Source organism: Aspergillus sclerotioniger (assembly GCF_003184525.1).
Source record: "Aspergillus sclerotioniger CBS 115572 chromosome Unknown BO94scaffold_3, whole genome shotgun sequence".
Lineage (NCBI taxonomy): Eukaryota > Fungi > Ascomycota > Eurotiomycetes > Eurotiales > Aspergillaceae > Aspergillus > Aspergillus sclerotioniger.
The window spans coordinates 655437-665842 of NW_020290993.1; the positions used below are offsets into that span (position 1 = coordinate 655437).

Here is a 10406-nt window from a genome sequence, read left to right on the forward strand (position 1 = left end):
AGGCCGCCTCCGCCGCCCCGCGCTCTTACGTAACTTACCGGTATCGTATCGTCACTCATGGCTCGCCTGCGCCCGAACCCAGCTGGAGCCAAGTCGGCGGGCATTGCCCATTCCAGGCATTTCATGGCCAGGGACCACTTGTTGAACTCGGACAACTTCTTCTCGGCCTTCGAATGTACTACTATGTATGTACTTGGGAGTCGGTCCGGAGTGGATTCTGCCATGTGCGGTTGCCAAGCAGTCGGTTTCCTCTCTATCATCAAGCGCTATTGTTCCATGAATAAAGCGGTCAGGTGAACCGTAACTACAAGACCAGTCAATAAGCCACCACGCATGCGCACTAAGACAATCAGGCATCCAGTCCAGGTTGTATGACGGTATGACCGTTCTCGACGCTTATCTGTCATCACACGAGGTCGGTGTAACTCTGACTGAAGAATACGGTAGACACCGGAGGAAATGACCACGGGTGAGCCTCCAGACATGCTGCGACACGAGAAGCCTCATTGATATTATCGTATCCCTTGTCCTAATACTCCGTACCAGCTGTCATGGCTATCAAACTTAGACAAGGACTGAAAGGTCCTGGGGGTGAAACACTTGGCAATGCTCCGGCTTCGTTTCGATTAGATAGAAGTCACCGGATATGTAACTTGAATGGAATGGCTCTGTCTCCAGTAAATCAAAGCCGTTGTGGCTAACATTTAGTAGTAACAAACATATCCACCATAACAACCAAGAACGGTTGTTGACAATATCTAAGCTCCCAAAGAAGCCAAGTACAAGATCCCATGGTTGGATGGACGCCACGGTTTGCATCCCATGCAAACATCCGAGAACATCCCGACATCCCTCCCATACCATCATCACAACCACCACCACCATCAACACATCATCAAGAACACCTCATCCCTCATCCCTCACCCCTCATCCCCAACAGTATCACAACCAGATGGGGCCCCCATCACCACAATCTGCTCAGTGATATATCAACCCTCACACCACAACCCAATCACCCCCCAAACCAACCATCACTACCACCTCCCCACCAACAACCACAATGGACCAAATACACACGCGGGCCCTCGAAGCCCTCCAACCATTCATCCACCTCGCCAACTCCAACAGCGCGACCTCCCCCCGCTTCATCACAAACCTTATCACCAACGCGACCTCCAACCCAAACACCTACGTATTCGCCGAGCTCCTGAACACCCCAGCCATCCAATCTCTCCGGGCCCCCGATACCCTCCCCGAATACTCCAGCTACCTTACCCTCCTGGAGATCTTCGCCTGGGGCACATGGCAAGACTACCAATGTACTTCCCCTCCTTCCCCCATTCCCAAAACCAAATCCAAAATACTAACTAACAACCCCCCAGCAACACCCAATCTCCCCCCCTCAACGCAACCCAAACGCTCAAACTCCGCCTCCTATCGCTCCTCACCCTCTCAACCACCATCAAACCCCTAACCTACTCCTTCCTCATGTCCTCCCTCTCCATCACCGCCCCCTCAGACCTCGAATCTCTCGTCACAAAAGCCATCTACGCTTCACTCATCACCGCCCGGCTTTCTCCAGCCTCCACCCCACCAACCGTGAGCGTTACTTCCGTGGCGCCTTTGCGCGATGTAAAGCCCGAGTCGCTGGGGAAGATGATTCGGGTTTTGGCGCAGTGGGAGACGCGATGCGGGGACGTGATTGGGGATATTGAGACGGAGATTCAACGGATTAAGACGGAGTCTGCGCGGCGGAGGACGGAGGAACATGAGCGGAAGGTGTTGTTTGAGAAGGCGCTTGGTGCGTGGGGGAATGAGATGGGTGATGGGATGAAGAAGACCGGGGGTGGTGGTGCTGGTGGTGGTGGAGGAGGATGGCATGGAAGGGATGTTCGGGGAGGTGGGGTTGGACTCGGAGGTGGGAATAAGCGCGAGTTTAGTGCGGATGAGTTTGATGATGATGGATATTGGGAGTATGGGCTTGATGGGGATATGCAGGGGCTGGGATCGTCGAGGATGGATATTGATGATGGGGTTGGGTCGGCGAGATTGGGGGCTGCGGCGAGGCATCCGAAAAGGGTCTTGGGGAAGAAGTCGTAAGGATCTAGGTATTGCCTAGGTTTTTATGGGGGCTCTGGCTTTATCATATCATAGCGAATGGCCTGGTAGCTTATCTTGATCTGTATGCTGGTTTATGAATACCAAAAAATGACTTGTTCCATTGGTGACTTGTCCGCGACACTCGCGGACCAACAAGGCGAATAGCATCAGTATATCATAAGGTAGAATCTAATTACCGTGGATTATCCAAAACACCGAAGCCTCAGTAGAAATCGTTTAAACATACATGCAAGTCCAGCAGACGAGGGGTATTATGTAGAGGTAAATAAACAGTGAAAGAAAACCCAATATACAAAGGGTGAGAATGAACGTCGTGACCCGAGGGACCTGGGATGTCACGCCAGTCCATGGGTAGTTGGTGGATGGCATTCCCGCCGCTGGGGCCCAGAGACGTCTCTGGTTCCCCAAACGGTGGGCATCTGCCGCTTCTCACATTAGAGTCCCTCGAGCTCACTCGGGGCGTAAGAATAATATTTGCATCCATGCGCTGAACTTGGACCCAAGAAGCAAGACCGCTGACTAACGCTCAGAAATAGACAAATGCACATATATGCTACCCAAAAGCGGGGTCACGCGGCCGTGAAAATCAAAACAGATTTCAAGACGAAACCAGCGGGGTATACGCAACATTGCTGAGATTAGAGCATAGTACCGGGCACGAAGATGAACAAAATACTCAAGGCGGCAGCAACGAAAAAGGCAATCAGAGCGGTGGCGGTGGAGCGTTTGTTCAGCAGCTTGCGCACATACGGTTCGCGGATTGGCGACCAATTCATGAAGGTGTACTCGCTATAGCCGAGGAATGCCATGACCGGGTCGATCTTGTACTGGTACGACACGATGAAGTAAGAGGCCACCGCAAAAGGTAATATTAACTGATTGAAGATTAGCATCACATCCGGCCTGCTTGGAAGATTGGCTACATACCCAGCAACGAATGTGCCTTGGCTTATCGCGGAGAACTACGTAGAACGCACCCCAGAAGCCGCCACCAAAGCTGATCAAGGCAAATGCCAACCGTGCGATGATCGTTAGGGGAACCAGATTTCCTAGGGCCTTGGCCTGCAAAAACCCTGGGAAAGCATCGCGTTCCATTGCTTGAAAGACATAGTCCTTGGCGGGATCAAATACTTCGGGGTCGTCTCTGCCGTCGTCCTCGATTAGGTTGATTATGGAGGATACCATCTCCTCAGGCAGAACAATTTCTCTCTCTGCACCGGGGAGCAGGTACGTATAAAGGATCTTTTCTGCGCTGGCGCGAATATCGGCACGTGCCACCGTGTGACCTGGCGAAGGCGAGTCATTCCGTGTCCCAGAGCTGTCCCGAGGCGGCTGCTCAAAGGAGGTGGTGCGAGCAGCATTCTGCGACCCGAGACTGCTTTGAGGGGAGTGTCCGGAAGTGTGACCTTCAGAGCGGAGAAATGCCGACAACCTTTGGTCGGCATCCCGATCATCCACGTCGTGTAGGGCATGGCGCGAGGTGGAAGGCCCCGCTTCAACAAGCGGGATATCGTTGAAATGCTCGAAGTTATCCAAGGCAGCGGAGGAGCCTTTACTGTCGGCCTTTTCGAGATCAGGCGTAGCCACCAAGACGGACCGACGTAACTCTCGAACATAATGACGGCAGAGGGACATGTGTTGCGAGACATCGAGCCTAAAGTCATCGATTATTAAAAGTTCACAAGCACGCGACACGTGCAGAACAATGACATGATCTTCCTAAGCATACCAGAAATCCAGATAATCGACCGAGCGTTGTTGGTCCCGCATGTAAATATAGAAAGAAAATAGATCGACGGGGGCGAGAGTCCGACGACTGAGGACTTCGAAGAGCGTCGGGAGGCGATTTCGCTGCTCCAAGCTCGAAAGAGAGGGCGACGACATGGTGGAATGAGTGTCGAGGACCTCTATCGCTGGGGGTGTTGGTTTTCGTTTTCTGGGCCGAACTCAAAAGGTGTTTGCGCCGCAATGAGGGGCCGAAAAGGGGAATGAGCGAACGTCGGAATAGGGTTGGAATGGGGGGGAAAGGAGATCAGAGAGACAATTGGGATGGGATCCGACGTGCTGTGTCCGCAATTGATCGAAAGGCTGGCGAGAGACGACGATAAAAGAAGGACGGTCAACAGTTGGAGTTAGCAGTTGGGCATGGACTTTGCAGCGATACGACGGATTGGAGCCTGTGCAAGCCAGGAGGCCCTGCAGAGGGTCGTAAGGTTTTCCGAGGCAGTAAACAAACAGCCGACCGACTGCAGGAGAGGTCAGGGAGTTGCAACGCAAGCCATCCAGAAGCTCGGGAAGTGGATATCTCAGGCAGCAGCAAGAAGGGGAGGAGGGGAAGAAATTGACGAGGCCAAGGAGGAGGAGCGAGGGAAGGTGGTGGATGGCCAGCCCGCGACGGCGACCAGACAGCGAAACTGGCAGTCAGTACTAAGTGGTGCCTCAGTCGGCGTGAGAGTCGACGCAGCTGAGCGCCCGAGTGCCTGAGGGCCCGCGGGTGCCTTAGTCCTACTCGAGTAATGGTTCCCCGCATCAACTTTGTTCCGAAATGACTGCCCCCACTTGCGGCCGATCTTTTGACACTCGCCAAGGGGGCGCTCTGCCTCGCTAGGTAGTACGCTGCTGCGGAGGGTGTTGGATGCAATCCTGCTTCGACTGTATGTATCCTGTCCTTGGTGGTCTTGCAGCTGTGACACGAAGAAAAGGAGACCCGTTCAGGAGGTGGAATGCACCTATGCATCCACGCTGCATGAACCGACGGGTTCGATCGTCCTCCACCAAAAAAAGCAACCCGCGGCGGATCCGCACCGTTGGTTCTCGGTCGGTCCATCAATTTATTATTGCAGGGCCGTGGCTGGTAGGCTAGGCAGATTTTTAGACGATGTCCATTGCTGGGGGCGGGTCACGCTCGTTTCAATTCGCAGCCACCCAAAAACGAGGCCGGTGCACTGGCAATAATTTAATCGAATAGCATGGCTTGGGTGGGAGCGTAGTGAAATCATGCCGATGATAATCCGGCGATCCGTTACGGCATTAACTTTGTTAAGGTTCTCGATGATATCATTGTTTATAGTGCGCTATCTAGATAGTTGGTAACTATTATCTATCTCTACCTAGAGCACACTGGTATTTATTGAGGCAGAAAAGTACACATACGACAAACTGATCAGAAGATCTGGCTGAATCCAGCAGGCTTCCCTTCACCGCCATCTCTACGGGCTAACCTAGTACATAGTCCGAAGTATTGTACCGGCTTTTTAACATATCGAACCTTCTTATTCAGAGGTAACTGCGTTCACTGGTCAGGTGGCTCACTACGCAGTATGATACCCGGAGTTCTTGCATCCTCAAGCTCCTATATGGCTTATCAGGGTCTCCGATCATCGAGTCTTTTCTATGTCTTGACCACACAGGCAAATACCTACGGCATATCGAAGGAAGGAATGTTCCTGTCCGACACGTCCTTGCCTAATAGCGAGGGCGTATCTGGACATCCGTCGATAAATCCGATATAGATCTCGTCTCATAATCTCCAGCAAATGACTACACCTGTCCTCACCACGCGCGATTACTGCAGTCGGGCAGTCAGTACTACATCGGGATACCGGTGATAATAGATACACCTTCCCGGAGTTAAGGGATTCGAAGCTCGGAGGTCCGCAAACCCAGAACTATATTAATGGCATCAGATCCCACCTACTCTAGACAGAATTCGCTCTCACACATGTCTGAATCTTCGTTGTTTCTACACAAGACGAAAAAAATGGCTTCCAAAGTCCTTGCTCTCATTACCGGCGCTAATCAAGGCATCGGCTTCGCAACCGCACGGCAGCTTGCCAATTCGGGCAAATTCCACGTGCTGGTTGGGGCGCGCTCGGCGTTGAAGGCTGAGGCTGCAGTTAAGGAGCTGGAATCAGATGCAGCAGACAAATCGGCTCTCACAGCTATTACAATCGATGTGACTGATGATGCATCCATCACTGCTGCCGCCCACACTGTGTCAGAGGCATTCGGGCGGTTGGACATCCTGATCAACAATGCAGGTATTGCACAGGCACCAGACACAACCCTGCGTGAGCAGTACCGTCAAATCTTCGAGGTCAACGTGTTCGGAATGGCGGTTGTCATGGACGTGTTCCTCCCACTTCTACGTGCGTCGACGTATCCCGATCGCCGCATCGTCAATGTCACCTCCGGGCAGGGCCTGATCAGCAGAGCGGGCAAGAAAAATCACCCATCCAGCGCCAAGACCTTTTTCATACCTGACTACCGCAGCAGCAAAGCAGCGGTAAATATGATCACGGTCGCATACTCGGTGAATCTGGCCGATGAAAAGATTGCCGTCATAGCGGCTGCCCCAGGCTACTGCCGCACGAACCTCAACAGTGGCCAGGGAGTCAAGGAGGCAAGTGATGGCGCCAAGGTCGTTGTGCGCGCTGCCACAGAGGGCGACCCAGAAAATCTGAGTGGCACATACCTTGCTGACGAGAACTGGAGCCTTGGATGGTGAAAGATCGCGGAGGGACGGAACAACCAAATCTGCATCTCTGAACATGGCTGCAGCCGATCAACATGTCTATTATTGTCGGCAATTATGACAAGACGAGATGAAAAGATGAGAAAGGCTAAAGGCTAGATTGCACCATATTCTCAACACCGGGGTATTTGTTCATGCCACAGGAAACGAAACGCCATCCGAAAGCTTCAGCATGCTCGCAAAGTTCACCATCGCCTATCAATGGCCATCGGCCAAATGCTGTGGCATGTTAGCAGGCAAGGAACAGATGCAGAATAATATAGTACGGAAGCAGATCCCTTACCGACCACTCGGGTATATTTCGTATCTGCTGCCACATAAATTTTTCGAGTTTATTGGCACTCTTTGCATAGGGTGTGTTCTCGTTGTTGTATTTCCGGCAGTTATCGAATATCAGCATGGCGTCTTTGATGAAGTCCTGCGGCGTCGGATACATGTCCTTTTCGTGTTTCTCTTCCATTGTGGACAAGTCCATGGGCTCCTTGATGACTTCATAATAATCAGGCACCTCATCACGATTGACCGGTTGAGTGAATGGCCACGCCGCACTGTGGTTCTGCATATCGTTGAGGAGATGCAGTAATTGGTTGTAGTTTGGTCCGTGGCGTGGTTGACGTGCTAATTCATCCATGTCCGGTGACCACCCCGATTCTTTGATGGCCGGAATACTCAATGGGTCGATTTTACAGGGTCCATTCTTCCATTCCTTTGGCGGCACATGGATAATATGCGAGCGACTGAAGGCGCGGATCTTCGCGTGGACAGCTTCTTTCTGCTTCAGAAGCATGCGGCCGACCTCGAGGTACCGTATCTTAGGAAGCATTGTGCACTGCATGATGGTACCGCCCTCATAATCCTTGATATAACCCATCCACACAGACTTGTCAAGCGTAATCTCTTTCGTAAATCCCTGCTTCTTGAAGTATCCAATGGCGTAGTTGTCGGCGTAGGTCAAGAAGTGCATGATGTCCGATGTCGCCTTGACGTAATCCTGTCCACAAAACATGAGTGGGCAACCCCTCGGTACATTCTGCCAAGCTTACCTTGAGATGAGACATCAGGTGCGCACCATATCCCTTGACTTGCTGGTCGGAAGAGATGGCGCAGAAGACGATTTCGGCGAATCTGCGACTGTTGAACGGCCGGTATGTGATTCCCCTACATATTCCATCAGTATTTGCCGAGACAAACCATCCATATTCGCCTTTGTACACACCCTACAACTTCCAGTGGATGCTTGACGATGGCCAAGGAAAGATGCGACCTATCGTAGACCAGTCGCGCGATATAGTCTTTTGGCATTTTCGGGAGCTGTTTCTGGAAGATACATTTGAGGCCTGTGAGAACGACAAAGCTATCGCGAGAGCCATCGTTGTTGACCACGCGAAATTCGATTTCACCACGACGTTCTTCGAGCACTGCAGGCTATCATGGCGTCAGCGCCATCAACGGTAGGCGGGTCTGCGGGCTTACCTTCTCCGGGAAGGGGACAATTCGCGGCGGCTTATCCAAAAGTTCATCGTCGGTCTAGAAGGTATAAGTTAGGAATAAGCTTCATATGGGGATAGGTTCTTTAACATGCCTTGGATTCCTTGTCGGGGGAGTCAGTGCGCGCCTTCTTGCTCCGCTGCTGGGAATCTGGGGAGAGCGCCTCCTCCGACGCTTTCCGCTTGGAAGCTGTACCCGAGCTCAGTATATGCACTAGGCTGGCCAAGAGAAAGACCCGAAATGCGCGACAGGACACTTACTCTCTGAAGCGATTGCGGGCATGATGCGCAACGAACTGGGATGACGCCGAGGGGAGAGAGCCTCTTGGACCTCTCTCTCTCTCCACGTCCAGCGGCTGCCGATACGGGGATCGGAGCGGGAGGATGTTGATCCGGGGCCGTCAAGCCAGATAACCAATTACTAGTCGGGGCCATGCCATTACGACGACAGCTTGAGGGAGCTCCCTCTTCCCAGTTTCTCCTCGTTTCTGCTTCCTGACCCTCTGCTCTCCTTTATACACCATCCATTGAAGTCGTGTGACTCTCATACCTCCTCATGTCTCTGAACGAAGTCTGGGTGGCAGCTTCTGCAAACCCTTTTACTCCTCCGGTTGCCAAAGATAGCCAGTTCTTCGTCGGCTTCTCGCTACTAGTCGCTGGTGAGTCGGATCCGGTCTCCCTCGGCGGAACAGCCACTGACTTGGAGCAGCATTCATCCTCACGGGTCTCTTTGGACTTAGTTAGTACTCCGAACAGCAATTCGCTTGACAATTGACATGTCATAACAATATACTGACGACTTGCGCAGATCGGTCCTTTCTCAGCATCGCTTCCTTCGGCGTCCCGGCATCTTTGGCGTTTGGGTAAGCCTCCGGTCCTCGCACTCCCCCTACCACCGTTCGCTAACCTCTCGCGCCCAGCTTCGGAGCCGTGTTCATGATCTGTGCCGTTGGGGTCTACGTTTAAAATTCCAGTTGTTTCCCAGATACCCATGTACCATACACTGGAGAGTTGAAACCAAACAAAGGGTTACCTTTATAATCACCAAATCTCTCTCCTTGCAACTTTCTACCATAACATAGCCCTCAACATTGCGCTGTCGTGCTTAGCCAACTCCATCCAAGATCATGGCGGACGCGGACCCCATTTTCACTGCTGTCTCCGGCAATGCCTACCATCTCTATACCTTACTACAATGCATTAGCTTCGCATCACGAGCTACCGTGCAAATAACACCAGATGGGATCCGCTTCTCCGCGGAGGAGCTACGGGTCATACAAGGTCTCGCTTTCCTCGATAAAGCCCTCTTCACCAGTTACGCCTTCAACCCACCACCCGTGCCACACGAAAGGACAACGGACGACGACTCCGCTTCAGACTCCACCTACTACCCCTCCTTCGTGGTCTCGTTATCCGCTCTACTGGAGACTCTGAAAATCTTCGGCACCAACGACTCATCCACCAGTACCAATGTCAAACGAGCATCCAGCGTTCAGCCAACACACCCATCCGGAGCCAACGCCTTCTCAGCGCCTTCATTGCTCCTGGACCGCTCCTGTACAATCCGATACATGGGCGAAGGCTCCCCTCTCAGCATCACTCTTTCAGAGACCGGCATCAAAACCACCTGCGAATTGACAACCTACGAAACCGAAGACAGCGAAATCGACATCCCACTCCAACGCGATGCCATCATCATGAAGATCATCATGCGCTCCGCCTGGCTCCACAACGCCATCACAGAACTAGCTGCTGCCAGTCCGACAGTGCTGAAGATCTCCGCGTCCGCGACCCGCGAACCATATTTCGCGCTGACCGGCACTGGTGGATCGTTCAGCGAGTCATCTGTAGAATTCTCCGTCGAAAACGGCCAGGAAGGTGATGCTCGAGGCTCAACTGATGAGGGGTCACGTGCGAAGAAAGCCAGACTTGCCCCTACGGTCACGGAGACGTTTCTTGTCAGTCCGCCGTCGTCGATGGGATCTCGCATTAAGCAGAACTACAAGTTCGCGCTGATTCAGAAAGCGGCTCGCGCTATGGCAGTGGCTAATAAAGTAAGCATCCGCGGGGATCGACAGGGAGTATTGAGTTTGCAATTCATGATCGAGTTTGATGCCAATGGGGGTAGCAGTGTGCGACCTCTGAAAGGAGGTCCTCCGCCTGTTGTGACGTTTGTGGATTTCCGGTTTGTGCCGTTGCTTGATGATAACGAGGGTGAAGGTGAAGATCTAGTGTGATTTTGCAGTCACTTTCATGTGTACTGG

At 52.5% G+C, this 10406-nt stretch overlaps 5 protein-coding genes across 5 annotated transcripts; 3 read left to right on the forward strand and 2 right to left on the reverse strand.

The window, feature by feature from the left end:
- Positions 1-1060: 1060 nt before the first annotated feature.
- On the forward strand, positions 1061-2100 carry BO94DRAFT_553067 (uncharacterized protein; the record flags this gene model as incomplete). Its single annotated transcript, XM_025613632.1, has 2 exons — positions 1061-1319; positions 1520-2100. The coding sequence occupies 2 exons, from the start codon at positions 1061-1063 to the stop codon at positions 2098-2100; spliced, it is 840 nt and encodes a 279-aa protein (XP_025471881.1).
- A 329-nt stretch (positions 2101-2429) lies between these two features.
- Positions 2430-4122, reverse strand: rgsB (putative RGS domain protein (Rax1)). Its single transcript, XM_025606209.1, has 3 exons — positions 3851-4122; positions 3049-3775; positions 2430-2996 (listed from the first exon to the last, which is right to left on the reverse strand). The coding sequence occupies exons 1-3, from the start codon at positions 4003-4005 to the stop codon at positions 2760-2762; spliced, it is 1119 nt and encodes a 372-aa protein (XP_025471882.1). The 5' UTR covers positions 4006-4122; the 3' UTR covers positions 2430-2759.
- Positions 4123-5881: 1759 nt separating this feature from the next.
- BO94DRAFT_581463 (short-chain dehydrogenase) lies at positions 5882-6628 on the forward strand (the record flags this gene model as incomplete). The annotated part of the gene is made up of 1 exon (XM_025615410.1): positions 5882-6628. The coding sequence occupies one exon, from the start codon at positions 5882-5884 to the stop codon at positions 6626-6628; it is 747 nt and encodes a 248-aa protein (XP_025471883.1).
- A 128-nt stretch (positions 6629-6756) lies between these two features.
- gcnE (histone acetyltransferase GCN5) lies at positions 6757-8467 on the reverse strand. The gene is made up of 6 exons (XM_025606210.1): positions 8404-8467; positions 8238-8332; positions 8129-8182; positions 7872-8080; positions 7699-7813; positions 6757-7646 (listed from the first exon to the last, which is right to left on the reverse strand). Exons 1-6 carry the CDS (start codon positions 8423-8425, stop codon positions 6885-6887), a joined length of 1257 nt encoding a protein of 418 aa, XP_025471884.1. The 5' UTR covers positions 8426-8467; the 3' UTR covers positions 6757-6884.
- Positions 8468-8601: 134 nt separating this feature from the next.
- BO94DRAFT_508097 (putative DNA repair protein Rad1) lies at positions 8602-10379 on the forward strand (the record flags this gene model as incomplete). The annotated part of the gene is given in 6 exon segments (XM_025609649.1): positions 8602-8801; positions 8852-8881; positions 8951-9005; positions 9063-9102; positions 9117-9152; positions 9252-10379. 6 exon segments carry the CDS (start codon positions 8699-8701, stop codon positions 10377-10379), a joined length of 1392 nt encoding a protein of 463 aa, XP_025471885.1. The 5' UTR covers positions 8602-8698.
- Between the last annotated feature and the right edge of the window lie 27 nt (positions 10380-10406).